At 41.2% G+C, this 21,198-nt stretch overlaps 1 protein-coding gene across 5 annotated transcripts in view; it reads right to left on the bottom strand.

Annotated features, from left to right (window-relative positions):
• Positions 1-21,198, bottom strand: part of ADGRB3 (adhesion G protein-coupled receptor B3) — a 453,891-nt gene that overhangs the window by 12,071 nt on the left and 420,622 nt on the right. For 4 of the 5 annotated variants that reach the window (XM_053381170.1, XM_053381167.1, XM_053381166.1 and 1 more), the window contains 4 exons: positions 18,419-18,514; positions 15,687-15,726; positions 13,089-13,732; positions 4,126-4,257 (listed from right to left, as the gene is read on the bottom strand). In XM_053381170.1, the coding sequence (XP_053237145.1) occupies positions 4,126-4,257; positions 13,089-13,732; positions 15,687-15,726; positions 18,419-18,514 (912 nt within the window). The remainder of the gene's footprint in view (positions 1-4,125; positions 4,258-13,088; positions 13,733-15,686; positions 15,727-18,418; positions 18,515-21,198) is intronic. The other variant, XM_053381169.1, reaches the window with a different exon arrangement.

Below are 21,198 nucleotides of genomic sequence, written 5' to 3'. Positions count from 1 at the left end.
TGTTTTAAATCACCATCCTTCTGCACAACTACTGCTCCAAAGTTTGCAGTAGTAACTGGTTACTTACAGAAGTGAAAACTGAGATCCTCCTTAAACTGGGTTTTGTAAATGATAATAAAAAACTTGCTGGTTGTTTTTTTTAAAAAAGCTAAGAATATTTGAGGATGCCACTAGCTATCTGTCATGAGCTTGATGATCTTCTTGTGTGCCAAACCGCTGTGAAACTGCTGCTTCACCTGAGATTATTGAACCACACATGACAACATTCATTTGGATCAAATAAGGCCACAACTTTATTGATTACAGAAGTAAGGGGATTTGACCTAGGTATTGGGTATATCCTATATCAGCCAGCCCACTTACTGAATGTTTTATGGCAGTCGATGCAGGGATGAGGAGGACCTATGACAAACATCAAGTATGTGTCTACTTGGGGAGTACTATGGCTGTAGCCCCCTCCTGGGCATCTAGACAGAAGCACCTCCTCCTGGATCCCTTTAATGGGATACTCCATTTGCTCGCAGCAGAAGACAGAGGCTAACAACCTCTCCTCCGAACATGAGTAAGGCTTTACCCAATGTCTAACCCATCCAAGTTGTGGCAACTGCTATGAGGAAGGCAAAACCTTCAGATGAGGGCAATTAGTCCTCCCTGGCCCCAAATATGGCAACCAAGATTATCCATAGTGAGGTCAAGCACCAAGCAACTACTCCTGGAATGGGGAGGCACATTCCTCTGTGTGGGTGGGTGGGATTTTGAGTAGAGCCTGGCAGGAAAATGTGTTCTGGTAGACAATGGTGGGCCCAAAACAATCCAGATTTAAATGTGTCAGGCACTAGAAGGGCAGGCAACCATCTGCTTCCAGGTGCGCATATACGTACGTGTGTGTGTGTGTGTGTGTATCTTACACTAGATAACATGCCATGTAGGCTATATGTTGCTACCCTGCAACAGAGGGAAATGGAGGTGGGTGGTGGTCTAAGGAAGAACAACCAGCATCTGCCACCAAAGGCAATTGCCTCCCTTTGCCCAATGGTAGGTCTGGCTCTATATCACTGTAACTAAAAAGCATGTACTGTCTAAAAGGCCATTTAAGTGTGGTGATAACTCTTTGCTTCAGTTTATACCAAAGGCGCCGGGGGGGGGGGATAAAAAGTTGCTTTTTGAAAAGTGGGATCACTAAAGTCTCCGAAAGGCATGGCTATCCCAGCTGTTAGAAGGCAACTGCGAACAATGCTTTCATTTTTGCAACCCCACTGATTTCAGTGAAGGCAATTTAAAGAGAATTAAGGTGTTGCTATATTTTCTACTGATTTTGCAGCCAGAAAGTTAAGAGCTTACAGACTGACCTTATGCATGTTTACACAGTAGTGAACCACTTCATTTGGGTTTACTTTTAAGTGAATGTGCACAGAATGTTCACAGAGTTCAGTAGGGCTTATTCCCAGGAAAGTGGGTATAGGATTGCAGCCCTCATGATAGAAAAGAGATGATTCGAAAAGCAATGCATTAGGTTTCTTTCCCCCCCAGTAACTAAAGAGGCTGTTTAAATATTGCTTAGAACACTTACTGTACAAAAATAAAAAGCCAAAGGTTTAAACAAGAAACCTTAAACGTGGTTTTACAAAACAGTAATTTTATAGGGGTTAGGATATCCTCTTAAATCAGAATGTCAGATACAGCAGATCTGCCTCTATGACCACAGAGAGAAAATAGATGATTCGACAACTAATTAGGTCGTTAAAATTGTCATTTAAAAACCATCAGGTGACAGTAAATTTGTTTTTGCTCATTGGCTTGATAGCTGTTATTAAAAAATGGATGGATGTGGTCTGCTGAAGTCGGCACTTCAGGAAATGAAAAACGAAGTGGTTAGAATCCATTTTGCACTCTCTCCGTTTTTCTGCTAATGAGTGACACAAATACAGTGGCATTGTGTATGTAAGTACATAACTGGGCAATTAGTCTTGAGTGCCCACACAACACCTGCTTAAGGGGTCTGCTTAAGGCTTCTGGTAAAGTTGAGAAATTTATATTTTCATGATATCCTGAAGGTGCTCCTCTTAACCCTGCCCTTTGACACTTGAGATGTATATTTCTTAGGACCCACCCTATACTTTTGGTTGCAATTTGTTTTCAGTATTGTATTTTACATTGGTGTGACCTGCCTTGGGACCTTAGGGTGAAGTGTAGGTCATAAATCAAAACAGTAATAACAATGTCTACTTCAAATAAATTCATAAATCAATTTGTAGCCCTCCTCCAGATTACCTCAAACCCAAGTAGTTAGCGGAGCACCCACACAGATGGATCCAGTTCAAAATCAAATTTCCTTCAATTAATAATTACCCATTTCACTCCATAGTATCATCCCCCTGCCACAAACTCAGTTCAAAATAAATAGAGTGTGTCCAATTCTTTTTAGATGAGAGGTAGGATATATCTTACTATAGATGGCCAGGCTGCTAGGGGGATGGTCTTTTTTACTCAATCAAAAAGCTGAAAGCTCTGCACAAATTGAAGCCTCACGTCTGCCCTGGGATACAGCGGAGAATGATGGCATTTCATCAGTTTTACTGATAGGGTCATTGGACAGAGAACTAAATGGCTGTCCCCATGCGAAGTCCATTGGGGTAGCCATTTCTTTTCCATACAGTGTCCCAGGAAACAATGACTGTGATAGCATTCAGCTGTTTTCCAGTGCCAGAGTCAAGGCTTCATTTTTTAAAAAAGCAAATAACTTTATAGAGCGATTGCATATGAAATACTTTAACATGCTGAACTACTTCCTACAAGTTATGTGGTATCATGATGATGATCTGATGTTATTATGATGTTATGCTACTTTCCCAAGAAAGTAAGATATCTATTGTGCTGGAAGAACAAAACAAATGACAAACAGGTCAATGCAGGGAGATGTTGGAGCCAACCTTTTTGCACTATTTCTGATATACTCTGCGTAATGTCACTTGTGAAATGTGCGTATGGAGTGGTGGGGTGGCAATCTGTCACTTCAAGAATCTGGTACCTCTTTTCATATTGTGCACCGATGCGCTTAAAATACTTTTTGGTGACTTCTGTTTCTAAAGGAAATGGATCTTGCATAAACTGTGCAACTCAGAACCTATTGTTTGTGAATGCCATCGTTTTCGCAGTACGTAATGGTATTGGACTGTGGCACAGCGAAGCTGACACCTTCCATTGACCCCGTTCACAACCACCCATTGTTCTAGTAAGCAACCAGACAAGCTTACAAAATAGGTGTCATGTATTAAAATAGCAGGCTAAAATGTTATATCAATTAGCAAAGAGAGAAACTGCATGTAGTCTTAGGGCTGTTTTCACATATTAAAAAATGTTCTGTGTACTGTAAGGATTGAAATGTACCCAACAGTGTTTCCTATTGTTCCGCTTTTTGCTGTACTTGATAAATAATCTGACTGGACAGCTCTTTGTGACAGCAATGGTTGGGTGAATTTGTCAATGTTGGTTTCTCTGAGTTTCTCATTTTTCCAATTTTAACGTTCTGTTCTCCACATTTCCACACTAGTTTGTGAGTTTAAAAAAAAGTTCTCATAAGGTATTATCAGCATTTTAACTCAGATTTCTTCTAATATACATACTTTTTTTGCAAAGCAATTCCCCCTAATATAATGCACACATTATCTTGGTATATGCATTTTTATTCATATTACCTGGCACTGCAAAATTTAGAGAAGGCCAAATTTTGAAGGATTGCTGTTTGGGTAGGTGCATTGTTTTGGAAATTGCAAATTAAGTAGGTTTACCTTTAACTGCAACCTGACCCATGCATCCCTACACACCACATTATACTTTCCTGCTATGTGCTTTTTTCGTACATGGAGATCAATCACCGTATACAAAATTGTCTCCTAGTAAGTGCCCTTTGACAAATAACGACGAGCAAAATCCAATTATAGTCAAGTACATTTATATCCCTCTGACCCTCAATTACTCATTCATTCGTTTATTATTACTCTCTCCCTGGAATCAACACAGGACCTAAACATAGGTGGTTCATGTCCCATATTATAGTTGATGAGATCATTGCCCCTCCCCCAACAAAACCTGGTGACTGAATAAGTCTGTGGCAGTAATGCATACTGAGTAATCTCCAAAGGGAGGGTTGGGAAACTTGTGGATCTCTAAAGCTTGCTGGACTCCGGTGTGGCCAATGGGCAGGGATGATGGGAGTTGTAGTTCAGCAACATCCGAAAGTTCACAGGTTCCCCAGCCCTGTCAAAAAGTAAAGGTGAGAGCTGGGGGTTTTGTGAAAGGCTGAATGGCAAGATAATACCCAACAAACAAACAAATAAACAAAGAAGTTTTTTACAACAGGTAAAAGTAAGTTTAAAAGCCATCCAGGTTGGATAAACTACTGTTCTGAGTCTGGGGGAGTTATTAGAAGTAAATAAATACCAATTAATTAGGCATATATTAGGGTGGTTGTTGCTTGAGAAGCTGTTCATTAAGAACAATGGGCCGAAATTAAGAAAAGTGTATCTAGGTTGAATGCCAGAACAAAAATTTTCCATTAGTTACATTGACTGTAGAACAAATTAATGTGGGCACTGCATTGGGCAAGAGGTTTGAGAGAGGGCGAGGGGGCGAATGTAATCTATTCACACTCCTGCATTGACAGGAAATGATGACCCAGTAGCACCTTTTCCATCTCGCTTATTTTCATGGTTATATGACAGTGATGAAATCCACATTATAGGTACAAAGCCTCATCCTATACAGAAAGCATAAGAAAGAAAGAGAGTAAAAAACCTAGGGAGAGGAAGACTGCAGCAATAATTCATTTTAAGTCAATTTAGCTTTGAACTAACCATGTAGAGCTTTCGCTGTATAATTCCAGAACAACTTTGAACTCTGCTCACTGGAGGACAAAAATAGAATAGCGCTGAAGGATAATTTTCATGCAGCAACCTGCACTAAGCTGCTGGCAGCAAGGAGGGAACGGCTCCCACCCAATGACTAATGCAAACCCTCTCCTTCGGTGAGACAGGGTGAATGCCTGCTGTATTCCTTATTATAATCGGCCACCTGATTAATTACATAAGATATCACTCAAGATACATTATGCAGTGCAGGCTATAATTGAAACAAGAGATATAATATTATGGTGAAGCTTGTACCCATGTTTCCATTAATACAAATCCCTATTATCGGTGATTTATAATTCACTCTCAGATTAAACTTGACATCCAAGATCCCAGCCCAGGACAAGATTTCATTTTCTCTCTGCAAAATGAAATGCAAAAAGTGAAGCCCCCTTTTTTGCTTGTTTTAGAGATTTAAAAGTGCAGTTGAAAAGATTACTTGCTTGTTTCCCCCCTTCTCCACCCCCACCCCAACTTAAATATCATTTTATGAGGATCTCTCTACTTCAGAAGTTAGGCTTAAGAGGGCTGGATATAAGATTTGCAGGCTATTAGTCACAATTATGGGCTAGTCATAGAAGAATGATTTTGTATGAATAAAAATATTATACATGCAGTTATTCACTTGAGTGCTGAAACATACCGAGCAGATTTATTATATCGAGTTACTATATATCAGAAATATATATGGGGTGCATCAGTTCAGAACTGTTCTGGGTGACATATGAGTGACATACCTATTTACTTTAACATATCTCTTCTAAACAATGACTCAAGCTTTTCGTTTGGGTCTATGCTAGAGCGAAAGTTGAGAGTCAGAAAATCAGTTCTTGAACATTCACAAAATTAATCTGGAATTTCTGCATGTAAATATCAGCCTTTATCAAATTTTGGGCTCGCACAAAAGTTGCTTTCACACTATTCCTTTCTAAGAGCCATTCTTTGATAGCTCTTTTTACACAGAATCTAGAAGATATATATTATATTTCAGGATGTGAGCCGTACTTTTTATTTTATCCCCTTCCATTGCTGTTGCTGGGACGTCAGATCTCACTCTTGCAGTGTAAATTGTTCATAAAATGACCCCAGTGCTATTCTGGCACTGTAGGTTTTCCATGGGTGTGTGTTGAAACAGCACGATAGTGGAGTGGTGTGAGTCAATTGTGAACTAGGCCCTCTGAGTCTCATTGTACAAGGCCCGGTTCTCAGAGCTTTTGCTTTACCTTTTTGAGCAGGAAGAATCAAAGGAACCAAGCCTCTGTATTATCAGCAGTTCATGCAAGGCACCACTGTGGTGTAGTGGTTAGAGTGTTGGACTAGGACCTGTGAGATCAGGGTTCAAATCTTGGGTCAGTTACTCACTTTCAGCCTAAACGATCTCAACAATGTTGTTGTGAGGAGACTATGGGAGGAGAACTATGTGTATCACCTTGCAGTCGTTGGGAGTAAAGGTTGTATATAAATTCAATAAAGATATAAATAAGTGTGGCAGGCAAGAAGGGCTTGATGTGCTCCTCCACCACCTTACTGTTTCAGCACCCCCTGGCTTGCATATGTGGAAGTTCTACCTTATTTTCTTTTCTTTGTAATACCTCATTAACAGAACACATCCTGAAAATGCTGTTGATTTAATGAAACATACTTCCAAGTAAGTGTGTGTGCTTGAGCACAACCTTAATTAACATAGTGCAGTTTTGCTCGGGGGTTTGTTTACGCCACATTTCTTGAGAGAATGAACTGTTCCTTCTCCCTGAGGATGTTTATGTTTGATACATTTCTGAAAAGACAGAGAGGCGAAGATCTGCTTCCTTTGTGTGTGTGTGTTTGCATTTCCCCACATCATTAGAAGACAGAGTTGAGCTTAATTCGGAGGTGGCTTGCAAAGATCTCCACCTTCTCCCAGACTCTCCCGCCCTTCATCTGTGAGTCGAGACACCTGGGAAGCTGCATCTCCCTTTCAAAGTAATTTCCTTTAAATGAGAACAGTTGTCTGGGCGTATTCTTTCAAAGCACAACCCAGTTCAAAAGGATGCAAAATGATTTTGTCAGGAAAACCAAACACTTTGAACTGAAGGAGTGCACTCCAAGAGATTTCCTTTGAAGCCAAGGAAGTTGAACCAACTTCAGTCTGTCAAGACAGGAAATGGCTGGATGAGAGTAGGTTTGTGAAAGCAAACTAACACACACCACAGTTGTGATGGCGTGGCAGAAGGAAGAAGCTCTTAAGTGCATTGTGGCTTAAGAATAATATAGTATACTACTCCCAAAATATAGACACATTTGGATATAAAACTGCAAAATGCCTGCATGCTGTCATCATGGCATGACTTGATCCCAGGTTCGGCGAAATGTGTGTGATGAGCATTGCTCTTGGTGTGACTTCTTTTTGACCTGTGGACCAGGCTTCAATACACAAGGAAAATGTAAGCCACATTCACTTTGCAATTAAGCTGAGATGTGTATATATTTAAGAAAGCCAATGTGAATGGGCAGATGATAGTGTATATTGACAGGTGACAGCTTCATGAACAGGAGTAGGCATGGGCTGCAAGGAGGGGGGAAACCAAACAGGTAATGCACATTGGGTGAAGACATCTCTACCCCTCCTCTGGTGTGTACAACAGTGTGCAAATTAGCTTGCTGCCTCTTAAACTACTAAAGTGTACATAATCTTAAAGTCAGGTGAAAGAGTTCATACGAAATTTAATGGAGAAAAGACAGGGCAGGCTGTAGCTACTATATGGGGTGGTGGGAAAGGAAACACGCAGATCATATTCTGTTGAAACTGAACGCAGAATACGTAACAGAAACTGACTATAGCTCCATCTTATTCCTGACAAGGTACGATCAGCAAGATGCACAACTGGGACCTAAAAAAACAAGTTCCTCTACTGAGGCTCTGCCAAAGCTATCTTTTAAGACTGACAGTGATGGTACTACTCAAATCAAATAATCCAGAAGGCTTTAAGATTTAGAGATGAGTAGCTGGAAAGATTCATGTAGGAGAGGGCTATCAAAGGCTACCAGCCATGATGGCTATGTTCTGCCTCCACAGTTGAAGACAGCAATGCTTCTGAATACCAGTTATTGGAAATCACAGGAGGAGAGAGTGCTCTTGTGCTCAGGTCCTGCTTGCAGGTGTCTGGCAGGAGAACAGGATACTGGACTAGGTGGGCCATTGGCCATAGGCAACAGGCGCTTTCTCTAGTTTAGATACTAGATGGCACTCTGAGTGGCATCAGGAGTTTCAGGTTATTGTTCTAGTCTTCTTTAACAGAGACAGCAATGTTTTGTCTAGCTTCCTGACTGGCATGCCCCCCGAGAAGATGATACAACCCAACCACTACTGAAGTACGATCCAATGTTAGTCATACTTTAAAAAAAATATGTTTTTAACAGGTTTTTTAAAAGTTTTATTTGTATTATTGATATATTTGGCTCCTTTGGAAGGCAGGGTGAAATATAGAGTAAATAACAGAGTAGACTCACTTAAATCAAAATGTTCTAGTAACTTGTCTATTGATTTCACATGGTCTGCTCTGAGTATGACTAACATTGGCTCCCCCCTTTGCATATATCAACTGTAAAACTCATAGAAATGCTATTTTACACCTTGCACTGGAGCACTGCGTGAGCTTTTGCAAAAGGATAAGAATTGTTATAGGACCTACTTATTATAGGACTGAGCAAACTCTTCCACCAGTGATTGCAGAACAGCACTAATGCCTATTTTCCTTTTGCCAAAGGTTCTTTGGATTCAACCCAGTGATTTCCCAGAAAAGGATGGATATTAGTTTCAAATGACTCATATAAGTGTTCCTTTCCTTCAGCATGTGAGTACAGTTACAGCAATGGGCCTATATGTTCTGCAATAGTTGCAATTCTGCAAGGTCCATTTGATGCTAGCAGTAAAAATACACGATCAAAGAGGAGCCACTAACAACCCACCAAATTTCTGTTGGAAAGTAATATTTGATTGCTCCATCATTATCAGTGTTCTGCCTGTTGGAGTGAAAAAATATTCTGAGGATAAACTACACCCAGAAAAGTCAGGAGTTGATCAGAGTCCCCACTGGAAATGGGAACTAGAAGGACTATTTGTATTATGGTAGTTTGGTAAGTAATTTCCTAGTTAAACAATTCCCTTTATTACCTTGGCAATCTTTCCTCTCTTTTATTATGCATCCAACAATCTTTGGTATTGCATTTTTAGATTTTAAAATTGATGAGCAGAGGCCACAAATCACACAAGTGCCCTTTACTGACATGACTAATTAATTACATGGAAGTAATGATAAAATGGCAATGTAAATTATGCAGAAAGCTATCATGATAGCAGAGGTTATGATTAGTCTGAACATTGGGGAACACATCTTCCTGTCATCTGCTCAATGGCATGTTCAATGGTAGCTTCTGCTTAATGGAAGGGAATTCCTTTCTGTCTCTGACACATGTACTGGAGAGGGACAATTCCATAAATATGACAGATCAGTCTATAGCCACATAGATTATATGATGACACGGCTTTGACAGCCACTATGGTGTAGTGGTTGGAGAGTTGGGCTAAGACTTGGTGACCAGGGTTCAAGTCCTCATGAAGCCATGAAACTTATTATGTGATTTTGGGCTAGTCACCATTCTTTCATCCTTATCCTTCATCTCAGGGTTGTTCTGGAGGAAAGGTAGGATATACCGTATTTTTCGCTCTATAACACGCACCCGACCATAACACGCACATAGTTGTTAGAGGAGGAAAATCTGTAGGCATGCCACCCGTAGGCATTCCCTCCATAACACGCACAGACATTTCCCCTTACTTTCTAGGAGGAAAAAAGTGAGTGCTATGGTGCAAAAAATACGGTAAGTGTAAAAATAAACAATTCTTATTGCAATGAAGTGATATTGGCCAAATTCTCAGGTAGCCATCCAACTGAGATTTCTGAGTGATTTTCAATATGCAAATGACACCCAGCTCTATTTCTTTGTTACAAATCAATCAGGTGTGGTGATGCAAGCCCTGCACTGGCCAGGTTTATGGTTTTGCGGTTCAACTTTAGAGCTCTGAACAGCTTGGGACCTGCTTATCTGAAGGAATGCCTTCAGCCATATAGACCTGCCCAGCTATTAAGATCTTGCAATGATCTCTTCTAGTTGTGCCACAACCTGCCAAAGTACATTTAGTGGAAACCAGGGGGAAGTCTATTCCATTGTAGCATTCAGTGTGTAAAACCTTTTCTCTCTGCACACCCTTGAAAAAGGCAGGTATTAACTATCTTGACATTTGGCTACCTCATGAAAGTTCATTTATTCACTCAGGCTTTTGTGGGCTATTGACATAGCAGTCCTTGAGATTATCTGGCTCCTGCTTATTACTGTTTGTGTTTTGCTAGTGTGTTTACGTATTGTGATGCCCTGTTACTTTACCTTGCTTTGATATACGGTGATACCTTGGTTCTCAAATGCCTTAGTATTCAAACAACTTGGAACCCAAACACTGCAAACACGGAAGTAAGTGTTCCAGTTTGTGAATTTTTTTCGGAAGCCGAACATGCTCATTTTGAGTGCCACACTTCCAATTTGGGTGTTACACTTAAGTCTGTCTGTTTTTGCTATTTATTTTTTGTTTTTTGTTTTTGTGACTGTGTGGAACCCAGTTCAGCTACTGATTGATTTATTGTGTGTCTGTAGTACATTGTTTATTGCTTTCATTTTATGCATTAATGGTCTCGTCATAAAATTCATGTTAAATTGCTGTTTTAGGGGTTGTTTTTAAAAGTCTGGAACGGATTAATCCATTTTGCATTACTTTCTAAGGGAAAGTGCGCCTTGGTTTGGAAACGCTTTGGTTTTGGAACGGACTTTTGGAACGGATTAAGTTTGAGAACCAAGGTACCACTGTATTGTTTCCTTAAGCTGTTGTATCCAAATATTTTAGATTAATAAATCTAAACATAAATTTTGCATGTATCGCAGATATTCCAGTGTGAAAGTAGATCCCAAAATCTGCCATTTAATTCCAGTGTGAGAAGAATTTGGCAGTAAACTTTTTTTCCATAAAATAGAAAGAACCACCCGTCCCTCTTGATATTTTATACATTTGAAAGTAGTAGTAATAATAATTGAAAATGACAATGAAGCCAAAAACATATGTAGTTAATAAGCCCACTTATAGGCAATCCAGCTTCTTCTATTTTCTCCCAAGGAACATCCAACATCACTCTCCCTCCTGATCTGTCACAAAGGTCTTGTCTTGTGGCACATCTACTCCCCCTAATGTCATATCCTGAGTCTTAGTGCTTGCCCAAACCTTTCAACACAAAATCTCTACCCATGCAACATCACGGCCCTTCTCTCATAAAAGAGATATAAACAACTGGAGGATTCCAGTCAGCACAGCCGATTATGATGCATTAAAACCAAACAAGTGGCTAACTACACATTTTGCTAAAATGGGTAAGTTGGAGTCCTGATGGTGACTAAGAAAAACGGGTTTGAATGTGTTTTTTTGAGAAGCAGGGGAGGGATAAAGCAGTGCCCTAACCCTTCCAACATCCCCATTTCTGCATTACAAATCACTCCAAAGCGGAGGTTTGAAATACATGTGTGCCCTTCAAATGCATTTTTAAAACCCTTCCTTTTTGGAGTAGAGAAACAGCAGGCAGGGAAAGAGTTCTGTCTCCAGAGAGCCTCCAGTTCATCTCTCAACTTCTACCTTGTCTGTTTATAGTTGCTAAGATGGCAAAGGTCTGGAGAACACACAGCACTCAACCATCCCATTATGTTTTTAAGATAAAAAGCAAAGGTAAAACCCAGGAAAACTGTGCCAAAGTTCCTGCTTACTCCTGCAAAAGCAGCTTAAAAATGTACCTTGGTTACATTGGGGGAACAGGAAGAAGAGTTTTATTAAATAGGTTGGGGCTTCAGCACTGGATAGTTTTGTACATCTGAACTAAGTACATTTTCTGAGAGCAATCATATAGGCGTACTTCCCAACTTGTTCCTAGAACCACTCTTCCCAAGCCTGGTGCTGCCTTCTCTTCCTTCCAAAGTCCTACTTGGTCAAAGCTCTTGGGCTTGGGAACACCCGCTGTCCCTGCCTTTGGATCTACCCTATCACTGAGGATCATACATGCCCTACCTTCCTTTGCATGTCTAAGCATACACGAGGCTAGCTAGTCCTGCTCATTTTCAGTATTGTGACATAAGCACAGCACAGACATGGTGATGTATGGCTGGTGAAAATGCACCCCAGGGTATGGTTTGAAGGCAAGTGAGGCAACCACCTTGCTAAGGATGTCTGCGTCTGGTCTGGATGGGAACCTGCCTGGGAACCTCATGTATACCACACTTTCTTCCATGATGGAAAAAAGGTGGAATATAAATGTTAAGAAAACAAACAAGTGGAATATTCATTGCACCCCGAACCACACCATTCAATCAGTAAGCAAAAGTCCCCTATACACAAACACACATATAACAGTATGGAAGTCACTGCCTCATGGTGCAAGCTGATGTCACTGCTCTCTAGAGAATCAAATCATAAGAGCAAGAGGGGGCTCCTGGAGGAGACCAAAGGCTCATCATTCCAGTATTCTCTTTTTCACAGAGGTCAGGGTGGTCCACAAACAGGACATGAGTGCAATAGCCCCTCACCCAAGTTGTTCCTCACCAACTGGTAACTGAGAAACACAGTGCCTCTGAACTGGAGGATAGCATACCGTCATTATAACTTGTAGCCACTGCCAAATTTATTATCCATGAATGTGTATAATCAGTAACCCATGTAGGTGTGCATGATTGTGTCAGTCTTTCTCACTGAATTAGTGAATGATGAGTACTACTCATGCAGGCTTCCTCAACCTCAGCCCTCCTGTTATTTTTGGCCTACAACTCCCATGATCCCCAGCTAGCAGGACCAGTGGTCAGGGATGATGGGAATTGCAGTCTCAAAACATCTGGAGGGCCCAGGTAGAGGAAGCCTGTACTAATGGAACTTTGATACTCACCAGTACTCCTCACTACTATAAGATTGTACCATGGGGAAGTAACTTCCATGCTGCTGTTGCTGCTGCTGCTGCTGCTATTGCTGTGTATGTGAAGGGGGTCAGAGACCCACAGCTACCTACATCCAACACACCTAGAACAGCACGATGCATACACTTAAGTTTTTATATGACTGACCTCCAGAGAACTCATTGATATGGTTGATCCGGTTTCACTTCTTGCTAGTCCTGTGCTATCATCCATCTCTGAAGCCATGAAATTCTTTACTGCTGTGCGAGGTTCAAAAGGCAAGTTCTGCATGTGTTCCTGGGTAGGGAGGTGTTGATCTAAATTCATACTGAACTGGTCCATTACATTGGGGTTCATACTAAACTCAGGATTAACTTTGTAGTGCAATAGCCTTTCATGAGGCAAGGTCTCCATGCCTAGATTCAATTTGCTGTCATCCTTTAGAGATGTCTGTGCATTCACTGAGCCTCTGGGCATGACTATATAGTCACTCTCCATCATTCGGTCCTGAGGGTGGACTATGTCCATATCTGCACCTCTCAGGTTGTCATCAGTACATAAATACACAGTCCGCCGCAGCTCTGTGTTGTCTTTTTTCAGACACTGATTGGCCAGCTCACTCATGCTCATGGGCATATGCATGCCTCCAGACTGCTGAATGATAACTTTAGAAATTATATTCCCAGGCAACGTTGAGTAGCTCATTCCTTCGGGGTTGGCAGGTTTCTCCTCTTCGTCATCGTTCAGTGAAATTCTAGAAAGGGTTCCTGTTATTGTAGCTGCTCTGCAGGGTCCAATATCCTTATGGAGAACTGTGAATGAGAGAGCAGGGCCACAAGTTTTCAAAAGGTCCTGCAGGTAGAGTTCTCACTCTGGTTGCAAATATGTCATCATCCCCATTTAATTTAGGGCAGGAGTGGCTGTTTTTTCTTGGCCCGGGGACTGCATTCACCCTACGCTAACCCTCATGGGCTGTGTACCAGTGGGGGACATGGCCCAAAGTGGGTGTAGCCACCCTGCACTCTTGCACACAGGCTTGCATGCACCCAGAAGATACCCACACAGGCACTCAGACCTCCTTTCTTAGCTGATCTGTGCAGTTCAGCTGAGGAAGAGGGTTATCACCCCTTCTCTGCTAACCAAATTAGTATTAATCTGATGAATGTGAAGGGGACAATTTACAATTGTTTCTGTTTTGGATAACACACGCCCAGATATTATAACACATGTCACACTATCCAGGTAATATACATCAAGACAGCCTTTTTAATTAAGACAGATGTGATTGCTTTTCCACTTTCAATCAATATTGGCCTTGCAATATTGGCCTTGAAGCAAGGATACATATGGAAGAGGCAAGGTCAATTCAAATCTCCTAACAATGCAGTACTTAACAGAAAATGAGAAAATACATTTTAGCAAATGTTAAAGTGGTCATTACACTATTTCTAAGCACACACTTCTTATTAAGACTCTCATTTATTTTAAAAAATAAATTAATGTCTTATTTTTTCAAGGCAAAGTCCAGTCATGTCTGCCCTATCTTCTTCTGCAAGGCATCTTTTTCTTGTTCAGTTTCTAATCATGAATGCTCTGGAGAGCAATACCACATTCCCCCTGTCATTAGGGAGCTGACCTGAGTGCTCATGTTCTTAAAGGCCACACCTAAAAATCACAGGACCATTAAAGTACTAAGGAAGGATGATAAAGGCATTATGACAACTGATTATATTCAGATGAGGCAATGCAGTTCTAAACAGGCATCATGGTGCATAGCTAGCGTTAATGTACTGTTTCCAGTGTTACTCTAGGACATTTTACCATATCCCGTACTAGTCCTATGCAGAGTAGACCCATTGAAATTAATGCAATGGTTTAGTTAGGTCCATTAATTTCAATGGATCTACTCTTGAGTAGGACTAGAATTGGAATGAACCCAGTGACTGAAAAAATCTGTAGCCTGATGACTATTTGGTGGCACAGCAGAACCCAGGATTAGAACCGAGGAATATCCCATTCCCGTTCTTAAGCGCTCTTAAACAACATTTTGTTTGCAGTTGCCAAAGCAAACTGCTGATCATGAACCCTTTTTTAGCTAGCACAATCAGAAAGAAACTCTGAACCATTTAAAATTCAGATTTTTTTTGAATTCATTGATGGCAATTTGCATTTAATTCAGAAGAACGATAAATGCACTTTAATCTGGTATAGTATTAATTGTATATTTAGAGAACATGTTTTTTTGGGGAGGGGGGCCGATAGTAAGGTTGTGTATGCTTGCTTAATTGCTATTCCTATTACAAGCAGCTTTTCAAAGGCTTCTTACATGATAGTCTGGCTGTATATAATTACCCCAGTCCAGTGAATGCTTGCAGATGCAAGAGCTCTGGTGCGTGCAGACTCAACAGCTTACAAGGAGCTGTTTCTCAAGCCTGTTGCACATAAGGATTAGACATTTATTAGCCTCTTCCTGTACCCTGGCTTCTTTGGCCACACTCATGAAGATTACTAGAGACTGAATTTTCAGAACGCTGTGCCTGCACTGTCTTGCACATTTTGTCATATTCCTGGTGCATAGCAAAATACATTCTGGCCATGGCACCAAATATTTATATCCTGTAAAGCAATTTCTACCTCCATATTGGTAAAATGGTCTTTTTGGTAGAAAAAGTCTTGTCTAAATGCATATCTGACACTTCAGTTACACTAACAAAGTAAATTTTTATCTGATCTTCCTACATTCACATGGTGATCTGATAGCCTTACCTGATCGACAGGCAATGTCCACATCTTTTTCAAAATCTGTCTGTAACAATAACAAATAAAAGTTTATTAAGACAAGCATTGCCACTCATCAACATCCGTGGCACCATTCATATAACAAAAGCTACCATAAAGATATCAAAATTTTCAAAGTAGGGTGTTCTGGGTTTGGCATTTGAAAAACCGGGGGCCTGCAGTACTTAGCTAATTGCGAACCACTGCTCTAGAGGTTTAGGGAAACCCCTATAACAAATCTAGGGGCATGTTGGACAAGGGAGAGGGAAAAAAATTTCTCTTGTGCAAGCAAAAAATCATTGGACAGATTGAATGATTGCCACACTGCTACGTTGGATCCTGGACTTTCTGTGCTAGTGTGTTCTCAAACTCAACAATGGGCTAACTTCACTTAATCATCATTTCAACAATGTAGCCCCTTGGACTGATGGCTCTATTTACATCAAGTGTAGGGATACATCAAGGAATATTTTAGTCCAAATTAAAGAATTCAGAAGAAGGCATGCTGCTGTTGAGTATGCCACAGGAAAACTCTTACTTAAATATCTCCCTGCAATCCTATATTTGCATAATGAAAAGAATCAGCTCTATAAAGCTTCCAAGCTTTCTGTTGAGGCAGGTGGCTTTGATGAGTTTCCACATTAAAAAAAAACCACTTCCACACTTAACACAGTACACATAAATATACAGCTGAACATTTCACAGCTACCGTTTTGTAACATTTTCAAGGGCATTAATTTGCTCTTTGCAAGAAGAGCCTTCCAGAGTGCTCCAAGTGTTCTACTGCGCATTTGCTGTGTGTACATGCAGTGGGCTATTATGCAGAGCTTAGTTAAAGCAATTTCCCTAGTATTAGTGTGGAATTCTAAGGGAGCTGCTGGGATTCACTAAGTTCCTTTCTGCCATATGCCATTCAGATGACTATGCAGAAGACCATCTGTATACTCATTTCTTCTAGTCCCTTGCATCAATCACAGTGTAATTCCCAAATTCCACATCGAGCTTCTGAGAAAGGCAGGATAGAAGGATAAGTGAATTCTGCCAAAGTCACTACCATTTCAAAAACGGTTATGGTATAGCATAATGGCCAGCATCTGAACTAGCAATTTTACCTCTGGCACGAGCTTGCCTTAAGAAACCCACTCTCACCCCCCTAGGCTGCAATAAGGGAAGTATAATATTGTTCTATAGACTCATATATCATATAATTTTAGAGTTGGAAGGTACCTTGGAGGTCACCTCTCTCAGTGCAGGAATCTTGCAATGACAGCATCCTTGACAGATGGCTCTACAGCCGCTGCTTAAACACCTCCGGTGGAGGAGAGGCAACCATCTCCCAAGGCAGCCTGTACCACTCTTAAAACAGCTCTTACCATTAGATAATTTTCCCTATCATCGAGCCAAAGTCTGCTCTCTTGCAAGTTCTGCTCATTGGTTCTAGCCCTGTGTCTCTGAAGCAGCAGAGTCTGCTCCGTATTCTGTTGCGTCTTACCCTTCTTAGGTGCCTGTTGTGAGGATTACTGCGATAATGTACACGAAGCACTTCTGAACATTTGAAATGCACTATGCAAATAGTTGGGACGCGGGTGGCGCTGTGGGTAAAACCTCAGCGCCTAGGACTTGCCGATCGCATGGTCGGCGGTTCGAATTCCCGTGGCAGGGTGCGCTCCTGTCGTTCGGTCCCAGGGCCTGCCAACCTAGCAGTTCGAAAGCACCCCCGGGTGCAAGTAGATAAATAGGGACCGCTTACCAGCGGGAAGGTAAACGGCGTTCCGTGTGCTGCACTGGCTCGCCAGATGCAGCTTGTCACGCTGGCCACGTGACCCGGAAGTGTCTGCGGACAGTGCTGGCTCCCGGCCCATAGAGTGAGATGAGTGCACAACCCTAGAGTCTGGCAAGACTGGCCCGTACGGGCAGGGGTACCTTTACCTTTACCTTTTATGCAAATAGTTATGTTTTATTACTATTTTTAACCCTACATGACCCTAGCATTCTTTCTCAGAAATTATAATTCCATGCAGGAAAAGTGGCAACTAGACTATATGAGTGAGAAAAGGTGTTCATAGTGTATGTATAAGTGTGTATTTTGTACTGTATATTTGTGTGTGTGTGTGTGTGTGTGTGTGTGTCTTTATTCCCATTCCATCTTCATTGACATAGAAGCTAGAGTGTTGGACAAGGACCTGGGAGACCAGGGTTCAAATCCTCACTTGGCCATGAAGCTCACGGGCTGACGTTGGGTTAGTGACTCACTCTTAGCCTAACCTACCTCACAGGGTTGTTGTGAGGAGAACTATATACACCACACTGAGCTCCTTGGTGGCAAGGTCAGAAATAAATGTAATAAATAAATATAAAATCAAAATGATAATCTGACAGATACAATAAACATTAGAACAATATAAAGCGAATATATATTACAACTCCTCCTCCATATACCAGTCAGTGACTAAATACATCAAGACCCCACATCACTAAAAGCATGGCTAAAGAAATATTTTTTTTAGCTGATGCTGAAATCCAACCAATACCGGTGCCAGCTGGATTTCAAAAGAGAGAAGGCGTTCTATTTACGAAATATAATTAAACAAATGGAATAATGAAGGCAAACTTATGCTTGTGGGGCACCTTTAACAACCAAACCCTGTACACTATTGAAATGTTCATTTTGCCCACAAGAGCCAACTGGAAATAACAGGCAAGGAGCAATAAAAACTAACCATGATTTGAGCGTGTCCATTAGGAAATGAACTTGAAGAATCTGCATTGATTGGATCCTGGCAGTTTCTTAAACGGCATCTAAACGCATCTTGAACCTGGTGAAAGATGCCAAGAATTCAGCACACCTCTTTAAAATATAGACAAAATTATTAAAAAGCAATAATAGCAATGCTTCAGTTGTCACAGAGTAGTGTTTAGGATGCCATCTTTGGATGATGCAGTACAGTTGACAGGACTGAAGCAAATACATAAAATGGTACCACCATTGGGTTAATGCACAGCACACAAGCATGTGCCTCCCTGCCCATACCTCAGATGTCAGGAGACACAAATGGCATGTGTAACCACTGATAGGCCCAAGAGCACCCCCAACGCTGCAAACCCGGTGATTAATTTAATGCATGCTTTGTAAGGCCAGCCAGATGGAGAACACTTCAGACTGGTACTGTTTGTTTGCTAGCTTTTGCCAAATGCCAAGAGCAAGCAAATGATGGCTACCATCCTGTGGGTGATCTCCATTATTTGAGCACGCTGCAAAACAATTGAATGTGAGATCCTATTAAATTCTTCTCTGTAGCTCCTCTGGCTTTTCTGATATTCAGTGCTCAAGGTATATTCTTTTAAAGCAGTTTCTTCAGGTTTTTATCTTACCCTCTGACATGAAGCTGCAAGCTTCTCTCAGAGCCAGACACAGCAAGAGAGACAGATGTGCTGAACGTGCGGGTACCAAGGAAGTGGTTTCCTTAGCAACAGTAACCAATTCAAAGCTCTTATAACTTGCCCTCTCTCCTCACGTGTCCTCTATTTTTATTTTTTATTTTTAGTCTCTGCAGTTTAGATATGGGGTGGTAGTATAGCTTTAAATGCTAGGCATGGGTTAAAAAGATACAGATACAGATATATGTCCCAATAATTAAGAACACAGGAAAAGGAGAAAATAAATAAGTTTTTTTTCTCACTTTATTGCCAATCTTTAGGTTTTGACATAATTCAAATTAGGATCTGAACACACACACACACACACACACACACACACACCATATCTATCACCTATCTCAATAAAACATGTTTAACAAATTGCTGAATTGTGGTCATTTTACACTTGTACTGAAATATGAATAATGTCTACTTCTGCCTACTTGAGATAGTAGCCATGCTATCATTTACATCAGGTGTGGAGGACTCCCAGCCGTCCAGATGTCGGTGGCACATGCACTGGTTATTTCCTGCTTGGACTACTGCAGTGCGTTCTACCTTTGAAGGTGACTCAGAAAGTATAATTAATCCAGAATGCAGTGGCTAGACTGGTGACTGGGAGCAGCCGCCAAGACCATATAACACCGGTCCTGAAAGACCTACATTGGCTCCCAGTACATTTCTGAGCACAATTCAAAGTGTTGGTGCTGACCTTTAAAGCTTTAAACAGCCTCGGCCCAGTACCCCTGAAGGAGTGTCTCCACCCCCATCATTCAGCACCAAGGGCCTTCTGGTAGTTTCCACACTGTGAGAAGTGAAGATAGAGGGAACCAGGCAGAAGGCCTTCTCGGTAGTTGCGCCCACCCTGTGGAATACCCTCCCATCATATGTCAGGGAGATGAGTAATTATATAACATTTATGAAGCATCTGAAGGCAGCCCTGTATAGGGAAGTTTTTTAAGGTTTAAGGTTTTACTGTGTTTTTATATATTCTGGAAGCTGCCCAAAGTGGCTGGGGCAACCCAGTCGGATGGGGGAGGTACAAATTAAGAAGAAGAAGAAGAAGAAGAAGAAGAAGAAGAAGAAGAAGAAGAAGAAGAGGTACCCTGGGTTAAGAACTTAATTTGTTCTGAAGGTCCATTCTTAACCTGAAACTGTCTTAACCTGAGGTACCACTTTAGCTAATGGGGCCTCCTGCTGCCACCGCACCTCCGCCGCATGATTTCTATTCTCATCCTGAAGCAAAGTTCTTAACCCGAGGTACTGTTTCTGGGTTAGAGGAGTCTGTAACCTGAAGCGTCTGTAACCCAAGGTACCACTGTAATGGACTTGGTTGGTGGTGCTTGTCTTCATTTTGTGGGTTTACTGTGCAACATTTTGAAATCAACATTGTGAGAAACTTCAGATTGTATCTGAAAACCTCCCTGGGTTTTTTCCAGTCCTAGAGCATCCCTTGAAGCAGACTCAAGTAATTACGGAGAATTCTTCTGGACAGCGTGATGAGATTTAGTAAGACACATTCTAAGACATATAAAAAACTCCAACTACAGCTGCTTTCACGTCGGCACTGATATCATTTGAAACTTTTTATAGAAACTGAAGTTGCCAGTTCATTTATTCACCACACCTATATATGTTTCTCTGTTTTCATATCCTAAAATGTCTGTTGCCGAGAATGAGAGGAAATGGACTATTTTCCAGTCTACAGTTTAAAAATGCATTATGAAATCCATGTTTCTTTAGATAACCATCTTTGATGGTGAGTCAAACTCTTAGGTAAGCCTTTCAGTGTAATATTTTATTAGCATTGGTTTAATCACATAAGGTTTCCAGGACAGATCCATTACGAGGATCTCGGATTTCAGATGGCTCATGCTCAAGGATTCTGCTCTGCACAAGCGGTACAGATGCATGTTATATGGGAGCTGGAAGGAACTCAAGTGGGGAAGGATCTTGTGATTACCAAATGGTCTGATCCAGATTCTGAAGCCATTTGCTATTGTTGGTTGAAATACCAAAAGGTTGTAAATGTCAGAGTCACAGAAGACCTCTTGGAGATGGAAAAAGGCAGAAAAGGAAACCT

The sequence above is a fragment of the Podarcis raffonei genome, chromosome 3, assembly GCF_027172205.1.
Source record: "Podarcis raffonei isolate rPodRaf1 chromosome 3, rPodRaf1.pri, whole genome shotgun sequence".
Lineage (NCBI taxonomy): Eukaryota > Metazoa > Chordata > Lepidosauria > Squamata > Lacertidae > Podarcis > Podarcis raffonei.
This window is presented reverse-complemented; position numbering and strand designations above follow the sequence as displayed.